The sequence below is a fragment of the Nematolebias whitei genome, chromosome 10 (assembly GCF_014905685.2).
Source record: "Nematolebias whitei isolate Nwh7 chromosome 10, NemWhi1, whole genome shotgun sequence".
In the NCBI taxonomy this organism is placed as follows: Eukaryota; Metazoa; Chordata; class Actinopteri; order Cyprinodontiformes; family Rivulidae; genus Nematolebias; species Nematolebias whitei.
In genome coordinates this window covers 11,056,658-11,073,390 of record NC_056507.1, presented here as the reverse complement: position 1 = coordinate 11,073,390, position 16,733 = coordinate 11,056,658, and the positions used below count along the sequence as shown (strand labels likewise).

At 40.1% G+C, this 16,733-nt stretch overlaps 1 protein-coding gene across 1 annotated transcript; it reads right to left on the bottom strand.

Moving 5' to 3' along the window:
* Window positions 1–210: 210 nt before the first annotated feature.
* pskh1 (protein serine kinase H1) lies at window positions 211–8,492 on the bottom strand. The gene is made up of 3 exons (XM_037683347.1): window positions 8,404–8,492; window positions 6,675–7,589; window positions 211–646 (listed from the first exon to the last, which is right to left on the bottom strand). Exons 1-3 carry the CDS (start codon window positions 8,470–8,472, stop codon window positions 311–313), a joined length of 1,320 nt encoding a protein of 439 aa, XP_037539275.1. The 5' UTR covers window positions 8,473–8,492; the 3' UTR covers window positions 211–310.
* Window positions 8,493–16,733: the final 8,241 nt, after the last annotated feature.

The following is a 16,733-nucleotide window of genomic DNA, read 5'->3' as shown; positions in this document are numbered from 1 at the left end:
GGAGGAAAACATTTCCTCTACCTTAACGAACACGTTGCTTCTGAGAAACATGGTGTCCAGAACTCTGTTCAACAGAACTTTGTGAAGGTCATTATCCAGTGACCACTTCAACTGAGACACAATAATAAATAAATACGTTGTGAAAAAGGACTTTAAAGGACAAAAGGATGTTTGACAGAGGAGTGGAGGAACGTTACGTCGTGTGGCTTCAGAAACAGTTCACTGGTCGGTTCTGGTCTCAGAGGCAGCATGGGTTTATCCAAGTCTTTTTAAAGCAGAACGTTTTGGTCTTCAGGACAGCCGCAGAGTTTCAGTCGTTGTACTGCTGCTCATAGCGGCGGTTCAGCTCCCGCAGCTCCTTCTCTCGGACCCGGCGGGACCAGTTAGATTTGTTGGACTTGTTGGATTTGGTGGAGCGGCTGGAGCGCGTGGACTGGGCCGACTTGGTGCTGTGGCAGCGCGAGGAGGCGCGCTTCAGGAGGTTCTGGGATATGCAGCGCTGCAGGTTCTTGTTCTGGGAGGAACCTGCCATGCTGACGATCCAGGGGTGTTTGAGGGCCTGGCCGGCCGTCAGCCGCTCGCTGGGGTCCACCATCAGGACGCGCTCCACAAAGTCTTTGGCCAGGTTGGACACGCTGGGCCACGGCTGTGGACGGGAGACAGGAGACAACCGTCAAGCACAGAATGGACACTGTGAAGCTTTAGCACAAATCCTCCAGCTGTTCATGCAACTTTCTGTGTCTCTACAGAAGTTTTACTGAAGTATTTCTTTGTTTTTGACCCACATCTCAGCGCCAAAACATGTTCAACAACAAAACTAGCGTCACCTGAAGGAATGCACATCACCATGGTAGCAGTCTCCACACCATCCAGGACATCTGCCACAGCCCATGTCTGCGTAAAGCACGCAGCATCATTAAGGACCACACCCACCCAGCACAAGGACTTTTCCATGCACTTCCCTCAGGCAGATACAGGAGCCTCCCATCGCGCATAAAAAGACTCAAAGACAGTTGTTACCCACAAGCTGTCAGATTACTGAACTCTTGATAATAACTCCTCAGCCGCCTGCTTGAGGGGAGGGGCTGGAACAGACTGTGTGCAGGATGAGTGGAGTCCTTCATGATGCGGAGCACCCTCCCCCTGCATCGTGAACTGTAGAGGTCCATGGTGGTGGGAAGACTACTCCCCACAGTCTTCTGTGCAGCCTTAACCACCCTCTGCAGAGCCATCCCCTACTGCTGCGGCACAATGTGGCTGCATCCTGTATGTCACTACCTTACCATCAGAATTCAATCTCAATGTTTCTCACTACCTGTGCAACAACCTGTCTCACAACCTGTGTAGTTTGTTAGTTATGTGCAATATATCATGTGCATTTAAGATTATATTACTATCTGTTATTTAAACAAATTCATTCTACTTGCATCGTTCTATTCTACCATGTTGTTGTTGTTTGCCATTTTTTCTTTTGGACCTTGTAAATATTATATTTCATTTTCACTTTTTGGTACTTTATTTTGTACCCTTATTGATTGCATGCTTTAGTATTTCTTGTTTGTTTGTTCTTTTTGGTTTTAGCCAGTCGAATCAGTTCTTCTCATCCTGAACATTTCATTGCATTGTTGACCTTGTGTTAACCTGCATATGACAAATAAACAAGATAACCCCATGTCTTTCAATGCCCAATGTCTAAGTTTGAACATACAAAACATCGTCAGTCTCAGCGCTGGACACCGAGACCGTGGACTTCAAGCAGTCAGGGCAGAGGGTCTCTGGGTCCAGACTAGGGTCTGATTTTAGCAGCTGGATGAGTTAAACCCCAAAGGCGGCCCACCATTACGCAGGAGTGCCACAAGGAGCTCCTACGTGAGCAACTGATGTCGTCCCCCAGATGATTGTTTTTTTTTATACAAACTTTAAGCTCTTCTACAAACTTTTCATTAAAAACTGTTTACTATGAATTAAACATAAAAAAACCCAAATCAAGCTCAGCTGAAGTGGAGGTTTGTCTGCAGTTCTTGTTTCAGGCCACAGGATGGCAGCAGGAGCACAAACCTCAACACGTGCAGAAACAAAGGCTAAACTAACAAAAGCTTCGTCCAGGTACGTCTTTCACAGTTTATTCTGTTGGTTTGGGTCCAGTGACATCACCAGGACAAATATATTTTATTAATCTGATTTTGTTTTACTTGGACTGAGTCAGTTTGTTCCCAAAACATCTTTTAGAAACAAACGTTCCCAGTAAACGCTGTCGACGTGTTCTGAGAAATGAGCTCCATTTGGTGCGAGTGATGGGCGGTGAGTCAAACTTTACCCCCCACCCAGACAAGACACACACACACACACACACACACACACACACACACACACACACACACACACACACACACACACACACACACACACACACACACACACGGTAACCAGCTGTGTTTTCAGTGTCTCGGTACACCGCCGACCCCCCACCCCCCTTCTCCCAGCAGGTAAATCATCGTTCTTGGACAAAGCTACATGACGGGTTTAAAACACTTTGATTCATTTCTCCCCATGTTTGGGATATGACTAGTTCCTGGACTGACGCTGTAAAGGTGAACATTATTTATCATGATTCGTGAGAGAAGCCGCTTCGCTGCAGCAAAAATCCTGTTCCTTAAAATGAATCTTTCTGTTGACTTTTTGTGTAAAACAACATTAAATACTTACAAAAACAACCAGTTAGGCATTGCAACGAAGCCAAACCAAGTTGGTCATCTTTCAAAGTTAGTTTTGTTTTGATCTCTTGAGACTCGTGACCCGGTCAGGAGGTTTACGGACAGAAACTGAACCGTAAAACATCTGCCTTCAACGGGTGAACAAAAACACAAATACTGTACAAGAAAAGCAGAGTACTGTGTAAGGACTTGACTCTGTGGTGTTTCTAAGAACTACTCTTTGTTGCTTATGAGTTTAGTTTTGGTGCACTTACAATGCTCATTTATTTAAATTAAAAACAGCTTTATTGGGATTGTTCAGGCAGAAATCAGCTCAATACAACCGTTTAATATTCATGACTTTCAATACAGGGTTGAGTCCTAACACATCTGGACAGCTGTCTCACCAACTAGTCCAGGTTTGCCCGGTCCTGGTCCTTGAGGGCCACCGTCCTGGATGTGTTGGAGATTTCCCTGCTTCAACACACCTGTTTGAAGTTACCTCTTCATGTTCTGCAGAAGCCTGATTCAGTCACTGTTGGAGCAGAGGAACATCTAAACATGCAGGATGGTGGCCCTTCAGGACCAGAACTAGACACCACTGGACTGGTCCAACAAGTTCTGGATTTTAAAACAAACGCATTCGGCCGTTCAGGACATTCCTGCTCTGACTTTTGGTATATGTGCAATTTTTACTTTTTGAAATATTTAGCTTGTCTGCCATGTTTTTCTCATTGAAAATGAATGGAGCTCTCTTCACATCCTTCAAACCTTTGAGCTGTTTTCACTGATCATTTCAGCTTTTGTTCTGCTTTAGCTTCTTTCTGCTAATTTCAGCTATTTTTCTTCTCCTTTCAGCTTCTTTCTGCTAAATTTACCTATTTGTTGTAGTCTTTTCAGGTACTTTCTTGCTCATTTCTGCCACTTTTTGCTAATTTGAGCTTCTTTTTTAAAGCTTTTTCAGCTAGGTTTTTTCTTACTTTCTAAATTTCAACTTTTTTCTACATTTTAAGTTCTTTCTGCTTTTATTTTCCTGCTTTAAGCAAATACCAGCTGCTCAAACTGTGTGAACATCTGAACAGAAATAATATGAGGAGTTTCAGTCAGGGTTTAGAACTCAGAGCACAGAAACAGCACTGGTGAAAGTTACTAATGATATTCTCATGACCTCTGACAATGGACAGGTGTCTATACTGGTCCTGTTAGACCTCAGCTCTGCATTTGATACAGATCACAATATTTTACTACAGAGGCTTGAATATAATATTGGGATTACAGAAACAGCTCTAAAATGGTTTAATATATATATATATATATATATATAGATTCCAGTTTGTAGATGTAAAAAATGTATCTTGTTCATACACCTAAGTTAGTCATGGAGTTCCTCAGGGTTTGGTGCTTGGACCAATACACTTTACTTTATATATACTTCCATTAGGTAAAGTTATTAAACAGCATGGGATACATTTTCATTGTTATGCTGATGGTTATATGTGGCCATGAAACCCAATGGATCCAATCAGTTACGTAAACTACAAGCATGTCTTAAAAGACATAAAAACCTGGATGACCCTTAACTTTCTGCTTTTAAACACAGACAAGAAAGAGTTTTGTAGTTTTTGGACATGAGCATCTTAGGAATACAATTTTAAGTCCTTCATTGCCGCTGGATGGCATTAATTTGGCCTCCAGTTCTAGTGTTGAAAATCTTGACGTTATTTTTGAGCAGGACATGTCTTTTAAACCACCATATTAAAAATGTTACCAGTTTCCTACATCTGCGTAATATCACTAAAATTAGAAACATCCATCCATCCATTATCATTACCTTTTCTTGCTTTTCGGGTCGCAGTGGTCATTAGTGCCCATGTTCAGCAATCACTGTGCAAGAGGCGGGGTACACCCTGGATGGGTTGCTAGTCCATCACAGGGACACACAGAAACTAATGACACAAACAATCATTCACTCTCTCACTCTACTAACTGGGCCACTGTGCAGCCGGTGTCCAAACAATTCTTTAAAAAGCCTTCAGTTGATCCAAAATGCTGCTGCCAGAGTTTTAATGAGTGTTGGTAGGAGAACTTATCTTTCCAGTTTTAGCTTCTCTCCATTAAATCCATGTCAAATTCAGAATATAATTCCAAAATATTACTTCTGGCCTACAAAGCTCTCAACAACCTAGCTCCATCTTATATTACTGATCTTATTGTTCCTTACTTTCATAACAGAGCACTTTGCTCTCAGACTGCAGGTTTACTTGTGGTTCCTAGAGTTTCCAAAAGTAGGTAGAGTAGAGCAAGTAAAGACAGCAGCAGAGTGAGGAAATGTGGTCAATTTGTCCTCCAGCAGTCTAAGCCCATAGCTCAGGAAATCCCAGCCAACCCTAACTATAGGATTTATCAAAAAAGAAAGACTTAAGTCTAATCTTAAAAGTAGACAAGGTGTCAGCCTCACAGACAGAAACGAAGTTGGTTCCACAAGAGAGGAGTCTGATAACTGAAAGCTCTGCCTCCCATTCTGTTAAAAGGGAGTTTTTCCTTCCCACTGTCTCCTTTGTGCTTGCTCAGGATCAGGACTGTGACGAAGTGAAGATTCAACACAACCTGCTGCTTCCTTAGATAGAGAACTTTTCCTAATTGGCTTTTATAATGAATGTTTCTGTTCAGTGCCCTGAGATAATTTCTGTTGGGACTTGGTGCTACAGAAACAAACAGAATTTAACTGAATTCAAATGAAACTTGCATTAACAGTTTAGTGACGAAACCTTTTCAGCATCTTTCAGTGAAAATCTTTCAGCAATACGCCTTCACGCTGCATTTTCACAGGAAATTACATTTCTTTAGTTTTTCTTATTATTTGTTCTTTGTGAATTAATGTTTAAAGAAACCCATTCCTTCAATAGTCACAGTTCATTCAAGTCACTGTAGAGGAAGGGTATTTTATGCAAAAACGTTATTTAAATTCATCAGTAATTATGTGAGTTTGCTTGAAATCATCAAAACATGTTTTAGTCACAAACTAAAGCTGAGCTCACCCTTGGCCATAGTTTCTACTTGATAATCCTTTCAAAATAAACTACAATGTCAGAAACAAACTCTGTGCTTCTGTTGTTTTTATGTTTTTATTTAAATAAACAAATAATTTTGGGTGTGGGGAAGGAGGTAGGTGTGTTAAATAAGGCACCCAGCATAGAAAAGCCCCATTTAGACCCATTGAGTCTCGGGGACTCATTTTCAAGAGAAACTTGAACTTGACAGTTGTATATGATAAATTATTTATTCAAATTTATTCATTTTAACTAGACTTTGGATATTCAAAAATTACTCTCCACTCATAGTAAATGTCAAATACCTCCAGCGTTAAACCCATTTAAGTTAAATTTATGAGAAAATATTACTTTAAAGGTTAAAGTGAGCAACAGAGAGGATTTAACCCTATAAATGCTTCTTTTAGTTTGGTGGATCCAAAAGGCTCAAAAAAGCTTTTAAAGCAGCTTTAAGAAGTTTTTATTTCGTGTTCATTTTGAGCAAGATTTTTTTCATGGATAAATATTATTGAGTCATTTTAGAAACAAAAGAAACAGTTTCCAGCAAAAAGATTTATTTTAACCCCAGAGACCGCTCACTGAATTACCACGCTCTGCCGTTTTTGAGCTAAAATATATATTTCATGAAAGAAAACGTCCAATCCCCAGAAAACTGCAACAGTTTAACAATTTCTTGTTAACAAATACAAAACTGCACAACTTGTATTAGTCTGGAATGTGGAGCAAAACATTAACCAGAGGCTACAGCGTCCCACACGTTACAACAGACCGTCAGCACTTTTCCAGCTCATGTAAAGATTTATGTTGCTGTGAAGGAGAAAACTGATTTTTGACAAGTGCTGTCAGCAGAAAATGAGAAGAACGGTTTGGTATAAAGTGTGGAAGCTGAACTTCTCAGTGATCTGTGCAGGACGTGTTGGAATCATCTCACCTCTCCAGAGAAGCTGTACTTCCCCGTCAGGATCTGCCGGTACAGCCTCATGCGGTTGTCGTCCTCGAACGGCATGGTTCCGCTCAGCAGGATGTACGATATCACCCCCAGAGCCCACATGTCCACAGCGTTGGTGTAGGGCTTCCTCACCAGGATCTCGGGGGCGATGTACTCCGGCGTGCCGCAGGTGGTCTTCATCAGACACTCGTCGCCTTTCTTCCTGCTGCTGGCCAAACCGAAGTCAGTGATGATGATCTTGGAGTCGGGTCCGGGGTGGTAGTACAGCAGGTTCTCCGGCTTCAGGTCTCGATGCGTGATCCCCAAGGCATGCAGATACTTGACGCCGTCCAGGACCATGTGCAGCACCCGCGTGGCGTCCCGCTCCGTGAAGGAGCCGCGGGCGATGATCCGGTCAAACAGCTCCCCTCCGGTGGCCAGCTCCATCACCATGTAGACGCGCTGCGCCGTCTCAAACACCTCCATCAGCTGGATTATATTGGTGTGACGGACTCGGCGCAGGACGCACAGTTCGGACTTACACACTTCCCTCCCCGCGCGGTAACGGGTCTCGATCATCTTGATGGCGTACGGCTGCCGCGTGCTCTTGTGCTCCACGCGAACAACGCGGCTGAAGCTCCCGCGACCGATCAGGGCTTTGATCTCGTACTTCGCTCGGACCCGAGGGTCGAACTTGGCTCGATACTTTGCCACCTTCCTCCGCTCAGGGTCCGAGAGTTTGGACGGGTCCTTGAGGGTCTGGGATGAAGCGGTGGGACTGGCTGCTTGTGCCTGGGCTTGATTCGAGGAGATGAAGTCCGGCTGGTCTCCAGCCGTTCCTTTGGTCTTGCTCCCGGAGCCATCTCCTCGTATGAAGTGCCTGTAGATATCTGTCTGAGGAGGTGAGGGAGGATCCACCTGAGGAGCACGAGTCACGTTCAGGTACATCAACAAACTTACACAGAAATCTGTTGCAAAGACCTCGTATAGCCTGTGACCTTGATTTATGACCTTGGAGCTGGGCTGATGAAAAGTGTACGGGACTTGGCGTAATGGCCCGAACATTAGGAAATTTACAGACGTACGGACGGAGACTATACTACAATACGCTCGTCTTAATGATAAAAATGAGAGAAAAGGCAGATAAAATCATAAAAACTGTAAAAGAGCTCCATCAACGACAAAAACGTTTGTCTGCTTAGAAAGAAAATAAAAAGATTCTGAATGTTTTGTCAAGTAAAAGTGAAAGATACTGATATTATCAAGCAGAATCGACAGTATACATAATTCAAATACAGTTAGTTTGGACTGGATTCACTGGATTTGGAGGATTTCGTTGTTTATGTTAGATTATAAAAAAATATTTATAATAAAAGGTCGTGCATGTCTGGTCTGCAGCCGATTCGACACATTGACAACGAGACAACTTATTAAGGATACATGAATTTTATCCATACTAAAACTTAATTAACGCATTTAGAGTTAATCCCAAAGCTACACGGCAGCTCTGCAGACACATCGTGCACGTCTGTGAATCACTACAAAACTTCTTGATCGTCATGACCCAGATGAAAATAATTTAAATAAAACTAGTTCATAAAAAGGTTGAAAAAAAGCTGTTCATATATTACAACTCTCTCTCCAATTATCTATAACGACCGGTCTACTGCAGGTAAGATGATGACTACATATAATTACCACCCCCCCACATGCAACAAAACTTCTTACTGACCTTCTTGACCAGGTCCAACTGAACGTCCCCTGGAGGCTCAGGGAGGACCTTGCTGTTCCGGCACCCCATCACATCACCTCGGGCCCAGCCCAGCCAGCCACACAGGCCACCAGGAGCCGAGCCTCATCACCGCACTCAGGACAGCCGACATCCAGGCTCAGACCGCCGATGATGGACAAGTCTCACCACACCCATTCAAGTCCAGGGAGGAGGGGGTTCTACACGTCCCAGAAGCTCATGGATACATTTTGTCTAGATGGATACATTTTGTCTATAAAGATTTTGATAACTTCTTCTTGTGTTCTGAACTCGGGCCCTCCCTGCTGTGCAATCGGCTGGTAGGAGGTTCTGACGCTCCGCCGAGGAAACCCTTAGAGCCCCGCACAGAAATACGATCAATCAAGGAGGGATGATGTCCTCGGGACTCCTGGAGAACATCCACAGAAAAAAAAGGTCATCAGCTAAACTTTGATCCGTAAGGAAGAACTGCAGCGTCAGCAGATTAACACCCCGGAGACTCGCTGGCTGCAGACGAGCCAAACTGTGAAATGCAAAATGACAAATGAACCTGAGTTCAGGGAACGAGGCGTTATCCGCATCTCATTAGTTACGGCCAACTGGACCAAAAACACCAACGTTTTATACAAAACTCATTCTGAAAACGTTGGGATGTTGTGTAAAATATAAACAAAACCAAAACGCAACAATCTGCAGATATCACAACTCCCTATTTTATCCCCAGTGGAACATAATAAACGGATCGAACGTTGGTGGTTGTCCCACAAATGAAGAAAACATGTTTAGCACCACGTTTTTAAAAAGTGGCATGAATTAAAAAAAAAAATACAGCTAGAGCAGTATTTTGTATTTAATTAGGTTAATTACCAACAGAGCATTTTAGGAGTAAAGATGGGCAGAGGTCCAGCTGTCTGTGAACACTGTGGAACAATTTCAGAATAAAGTTCCGCATTTAAAAGACTTATTGAATCCCCATCGTCTGCAGTTCATAATCTCGTCAACAGATTAGAAAAATCTGTAGAAAAATCTGTAGAAATATCTGTAGAAATATCTGCGCTCAGAGGGCGAGGCTGAACGTCATGGTTGTGATGTTCGGGCCCTCAGAGGCCACAGCATTAAGTCAGGTCTGGTTCTGTTCTGGGTTCAGGAACACTTCCACAGATCATCTGCAAACACGGTTCACCCACAAATGCTGCTTAAAGCTCTATCAGGCAAAGAAAACATAATATGTGTAATATGTGCAGCCTGGCGTTAGCTTACAGTTCAAAAGTCTGCCTCTCTGATGGTATGTGGGTGCATTAGTGCCTCTTGACATGAGCAGCGTACACATCTGGAAAGCTTCCATCAATGCAGAAAAGTATGTACAGGTTTCAGAACAACATCTGCTTTGTTTCTGCCTTTAAACTCTAAATTATCTTTTATTTTTACATGTTTTATTACGTTCCACTGCGAGTACAATATGAGTTTATTACGATTTCAGATCATTTTATTCTGTTTTTATTTTCACTTTACACAACAGTCTGAGCTGGTAGATGGATGAAATGCATTTGAACCAAACTGGGATATTTCCTATAAAAAATGACAAAAATGTTACTATAATGTTTAATAAATAATTAATTATTGTAATATTTACGCAAATAGTTTGTATCATTTTTACAGCAGATTTAAACACAGATTAGCACATTTTAAAGATGTTTAACTAACATATTTATTTAAAAAAATTCACTTTAAAGTTCATTATTTATAGGTGTTTTTTTAACGCAGGCCTCATCTGTTGTTTTTTCGAGGACAAAAACTACCAGAACTAGTTTGTTCCGACCAAAACAACAAGACAGTGTCCTGAAATAAAAAGTTTGTGTTTAAATCGAAGTTAAATGTATTTATTTGATGTTTTAACCCAAACTTACCCGAGCGGAGTTCGCCGCAGGGCAGGACTCCCAGTCCGAGCCAAAGCCAGCCTCCTCGGACCACTCTCACTCAGCTGGGCTCTCCATTTTCACCCCAACTTTTCCTGCTTCCCTCCCGAAAACTAACGGGTCGAACCGCTCCGAGCCTCCGGCAACAACTAAACCCGCTTCAGCCACTAAAGTCGCCACTCGCCGCTTTGTTTTCTGAAGTTTCAGAGAGGGGGTAAAGTTTAAAGAAAACCTTGAACCGTTGAACAACTGTTCGCCTTCTCCAGATGGTGTTTTTCACCCAGGAGGACCACCAGCTCACGGGCCGCGACTACCGGAAAAAGAAACGGGGTAGTTCCGGTGTACAGCCTTCACAATAAAAGACTTCACAAACCTCCATCTGTTTTCTGCTTTTTATGGGAATTAATTAAAATGTTTTACATGAAACAAACAGACAACAAAGACTTATATAAAAGTATGATTACCAGAAAATAGCCACACCGTGAGTCATTAGAGATATGTTTGAATAAAAATATATGGAAATAATACTGCAAAGCTGTAACAAATTTCACAATATGTTGAAACAAGTGGTTTTAAACAAAAATTAAAGAACAAATTCAAGCAGGTGTAAAGTGACAACAAAGCTGTAGTTGCAAAAATATTAAAAACGGCAAAAAAGAAAGATTTACGGATGTTGAACATTAAAAATCCTCTATCATAGCTAATATAAAACAAGCTCAATAAAAATTACTGCAAATCCATCTATCATAGGATTTATTTATTTATTTTGACCAAGTTAAAGCAGTGTTAACTCAAAAAATAAAAATAAACACACAGCAGATCCATACACAAGTAGATGCTAAATATAAAAACAAGAAGATTAAAAAACAACAAAGACATAAAACAAATAAAATGTTATCTATATGAAAAGGTGAACAAGAATTACTTTTTTTCAACCTCTTATGTTTAAATATTCTTTGTCACACAAAATGTCTCAGTATTTTTTATTATTAGTTTGAGATGGTTTTCATAAACATATTTTATTTCTATATATTATTTTACGCTCACAGAAATACATAAAAAATAGTTGCCATTAATAAAAATAAAAATAATAATAAACGTGTGTGTGTGGTGGTGGTGGGGGGGGGGGGGGGGTTTACTTTTTTAAATTCAAGAGTAACAAATAAAACCACAAATTAAAAATAAAATGATGGACACAAAATGTTTATAAATATTTGTGTTTCCTGAGTCAGAAAGAAGAGGTTTTATTATATTTCATTCTCATGCTAAGGATAAAATATTCTGACAAACAAATCCTGACATGCTGTTTATTATTTCAGGGCATTTTAATTTGTTAGGAACGTTCAGATTTCTCCAAAAAACACAAAATACACAAAGGAAAGAAACATCATGTATTTAATGGTATTTAATCAGAAAACATCTGCAACATTTGTTAATGCAAAGAATGCACAACTTTTCAACCAGGATCAGATAAAGAAGAAAAGGGGTCTCCTCTCTTTTATTTTGAAGGTAACACCTCTGACTTCCTGCGCAGCTCTGCCTGTTGGTGTCCAACTGGACACATCTCCTCATCCACCCAACTTTTTCTTTCTTCGTTTTTGGCTTGTTTCTTCCACAGACATGCATCACGCCAGGACCCCATTCGGCCCTGTGCGTCACTTCCGGGATCCGAGCAATTTAAACATCTGAGTTCAGTGAGATGCTGCAGCTCAGCTTCACATTTCTCTGCACATGTTTGAGAAAAATACAAATTATAGAGGCAAACTGTGTTGCACAATTTATATATTGATATTTAACAGTTTAAAAAAAAAAGCTTCTCTGAGCTGAATAAACATTAAAGCATGGCATTGAAACAAATCTAAAGTGTTAAAACAATAACAACAGTTTAAAAAGAGCAGAAAACGACGTAAAGTCCAAACTTAAAGTGCAACGCTTCAAAGGAAACAAACAGAACATTTTCCTTCAACATGTCGGCCGTTTAGGAAATAAACATTGAGAATTCATCAAATGTGTTTCTAAAGGTTTGTTTTTTGTTTCATTTCTTTACAGCTGAACATTTTTCATTCTGTCTTGGAAATCCTGGAAAGTTCTTAATTCAGAGCAAACAAACAAATCAAAAGAAGAAACTGATTTGAGATAATTTAAAGATAAAAACAATTTAAAAAAAATAATTGTTTAAATCAGAAAAAGAAATGTGTTGAAGAGGCCAAAACTAGCATTGTAAAGCTAAAAGAAGCAGAACACTGGCTTAAAGCTCAAAGCAGCAAAGGGTTAGCTATAAGAACTATAAGGTTTAGCCAAAGTAGTAAAATGATAACTTAAAAGCAAAACATTCCAAAGACTCGCTAAAACCTTAAAGTAACAAAAACCTTACTTAAAAGCTATAAGTAGCAAAATGATGGTTAAAGCTAAAAAAGGCTTGAACAGCAAAGCTAAAGTTAGCAAATTGGAGCTAAAAGTGAGAAAATACCTAAAAGTTAACTGTTTTTAAAGAACAGCTAAATTCTTAAAGTCGCAAAAAAAGCAACAACTAAAGATATTATGGCAAATAAAAGTAGCAGAAGGGCTAAAAGATAAAAACAGCAAAAAGCTGACTAAAATGTACAACAAAAGAGTAGCTATAGTTTAAAACAGCTGAAGGTCAACTAACAGCGAAAGGCCAGGTAAAAGTACTGAAACAACAGCTTAAATGTTTAAGAAGTAAAAGGACAGCTTGAAAGCTAAAGCAGCTGTTGGCCAATTAAAAACTAAAAGTAGGAGAATGATACCTAAAGCTAAGTGTATTTACCTGTATAAATAAAGGTTGATTTACAGTCTAGCTAAAAGCTAAAAGTAGCAAAAAGCTAGGTAGTCTAAAATGGCTAAAATCAGCTAACCGTTGCAGAACAGCCAAAAGATAATGGTATCAAATGGCTGGTTACAAGTTAAAGTAACAAAAGAGTAGGTTGAAACTAAAAAGAGCAAAAGGCTAGGTAAAAGTAGCAGAATGATAGCTTAAAAGCTAAAGTACCAAAAAAATATAGCTTAAAAGCTAAAACAGCCAGTGTCGCCACTCAAAAGCTAAAAGTAGGAGAATGATATAGCAAAAGCTAAACTTATTCAAATACTAGCTAAAAGCTAAAAGTAGCAAAAAGCTAGTTAAAAATTGTAGCTAAAATAAGATGACAAATAAAAGCTAAAAATTGCAGAACGGCTAAAACATAACTGTACCAAAAGGCTGGCTTGCAAGTTAAAAGTAACAAAAGTGTAGCTTAAAGCTAAAAAATTGCAACAAAATAACCCCTAAAAATAACAAAAGCCTAGGTGAAAATAGTGAAATGATAGCTTAAAGGCTAAAAGCACTTTGGTAACATTTGCTCTTTTTACATGTGCTTTATAAATAAATTTGACTTGACTTAACTAAAAGTATCCAAAAGTTAGCTAAAACTAATTCACAGCGAATGAACTGTTGTATTCATACCCATCTGCTCACTACAGACTCATGTTCGGGCTGCTGCTTAATGTATCATATTATTTTACATTATTAGTGTATAGTGTGTATCTTAGATCCTCATATACTGTTTCTTTTTATAATTTATATTTTTGGTATTTTTGGTTGAGTACACAATTTCGTTCCACCTCAGGCGAATGAACCTTGAATCTTGATAAAAGCTAAAAGTTGCAGAAGAACCAGTTTGCTGAAACAGATGCCAAAGAAAACATTTTAGAGGAACTGACAAGATCTCAGAGTATTTCAGTGGAGAAAGTATTTGTAAATAAAGTGAAATATTTTAAAAAGTATAAAACTTACAAAAACTGAAAGTCAGAGCAGCCGTCTCCTGAACGAGCCGAACGTTTTGAGATGCGAACGGCTAAAACAGCACAAAGAAAAGCTGCGGAAACTTCATTAATTGTAAAAGAAAACATAAGTCAGATGTGTTGATGCTGACTGAGCGTTTGTGCAGCGTCAGCAGAACCGGGCCTCCTGGTGCTGCTGGGCTCCTCCACACGGTGTCCCTGTTTACATACGAGTCCATCAAGACCACTTCTAGGATCCTTCAGTCAGCTTTATTAAACTGCTGCTCCCTCAGCTTCACGCTGCTTGTTCATTAAAGTGACTCAGAAGACATGTTTCTGACCTCATTGAGCGCAGTGGACCTGCTGAGGGCCGAGCAGAACCAGAACCGAGAAGTTCGGAGCAGCTGCATTAGAAGGGGAGGATCTGTAAGAGAAAGACAAATGTTCCTGTAAAATCCCTCTTATGATGCCAATAAAGCTGCTTGAATTGGATTGAGGGAGTGAAAATGAGTGGAGGAGATATGGGGGGGGGGGGGGGGAGGGGGGTGACAGATGGTCGGTACCGAGACAGAAATATAGAAAGAAAGGAAGAGGAGGGAAGAGGCAGAGCGATGAAGCTGCAGACAGTAATCAAAATGGAAAGAGGATGATGCAGGAGGGATAAGGGGGGTGGCGGTGCAGGCTGCATCGGGGGGGGGGGGTGGACGGGGCTCTCTGAGGACCCTCTGTTGGCTCTGCAGCTCAGTTCCGGGCCTCTCGGGTTCTGTCATGATTGATCACCACTTCGCGGCTCTGATTAAGACGCTTTGTCTGCAGTTATTGACAACTAGTGTGTTTTTCTCTGCGCCGCACATCTTTCAGCTGCTTATTGTGTTTCCTCCCCTGATTAAGAGACTGCCCCCCCCCCCAACCCCACCACCACCAACAAAAATAAAAAAGGTCAATATCATCTATTAGGTCTGAATGTGCTGACTGCTGCAGTTTTTACCCAAACAGGAAGAGGAGAGGCTCAATTAAAAGCTCAGCTGACAATTTTCTCTTTATTTGTCAAAAAGCGCGCAGCGGTCAGTATCTTACCTGCATTGGATAATAATCAGCACAATCTTAGTTTGGAGAATGAGGGATTCGTTTGGACACGTTTTGCACAAATCACTTTGTTGTTTTTTTTCCTGAACTAAACATTTGTCATTCTGCTCTCATTGCAAAGATCCTGTCAGCTGAAATATTCTGCAGCTGAAGTTACAGGAAGCTGTTTGGTTTATCCGACTGTTTCCTGGCTCCCTCATACGCTCTCAGTTTTACTGTCTGGAGGATTTATTTAGGGAAATAAAATGAAAAAACTTCCAGTTGTTGTTGATTTTCAAATGGATAAAAAGAAGCAATGTAAACTTGAGTGAAAATGTGTAAAAGTACTTTAAGTAGTACTCAGTAAAACAGGAAAATGTGGAGTTTAAATAGTTTCAAGTGGCAGGAGTTCTGCTCTGAGTGACTGTTAATTTGGCTCTGCTGTGAGGATCGCTCTCTGATTCACATCTACTGTAGGTAAGATACTTACTGCTCATGAGTACAATATACGAGCTCATTTTACCCAAACAAGGTTTCCATTTTTTTACTTTTATTTTTTTCAGGTAGATTTAATTACATTAACAATAATATATATTATTTTTTATTTATCTTATTTATTTAGTTAGTTTTTTTTTTTATTTAATTTATTTTTTTTGGTGAGAAAGAAACACATTGAGATTATACTTTTTCTTTTCTGATAATTTGGAATTATTGTTTTAAATATGTAATGGAATGAACTCCTTTGAGGAATACTAAACTTTTCAAACTTTTAAATATTACAAGCGGTGCAATATGTCTTCTGTCGCTGAGGGCTTTGAAGAGTGACCGTTTGTGTTTTTATGGACTGGAAGGATGTACTGTAAGTAAACATGAACGTTTTTCGTGCAAGATGTTCAAGTGAGTAGCAGTTACACTGTGAAGAAGAACAGAGGCTGTTTTTTTTTTGTTGTTGTTTTTGGTCGAAGTGGCGCAGACTGACGGATCCTAGAGAGTGGAGGGAGCCATTTTATCCTAAACCGGGTGCAGTGGAGGAGCCAGGGGGTGGCCATAGATTAATCTTCTGCCACTCCTATCACTTGAGAAAACTATACTTTTAAGCAAAATAAAACTACAAAGCATAGTAGTAGGCAGATTTATGTATATAAAGCAGTGGCAGCCATCTTGGGTTTTGACCTGGCACACCAGTTTTCAGTAGCAACCTTTTTTAGGCCCAGCCACACACCAAAATGGAAGTTAGTACGTTGCTTAGTTTGCAAGTTATTCAGCTCATCAAGTGAATGTATATACATATACGGCAAAACTAGCTATGAGCAAGCAGCCAAAAAAAAAAAAAAAAGCTACAAAAGCAGCTAAAAGCAATTCGGCACAAGAATTAAGCAAAATGTCACACAAGAGTACTTTGAACAATTTTACTCAGTTGGCCATCTATGATAGATAGATAGATAGATAGATAGATAGATAGATAGATAGATAGATAGATAGATAGATAGATAGATAGATAGATAGATAGATAGATAGATAGATAGATAGATAGATAGATAGATAGATAACTTC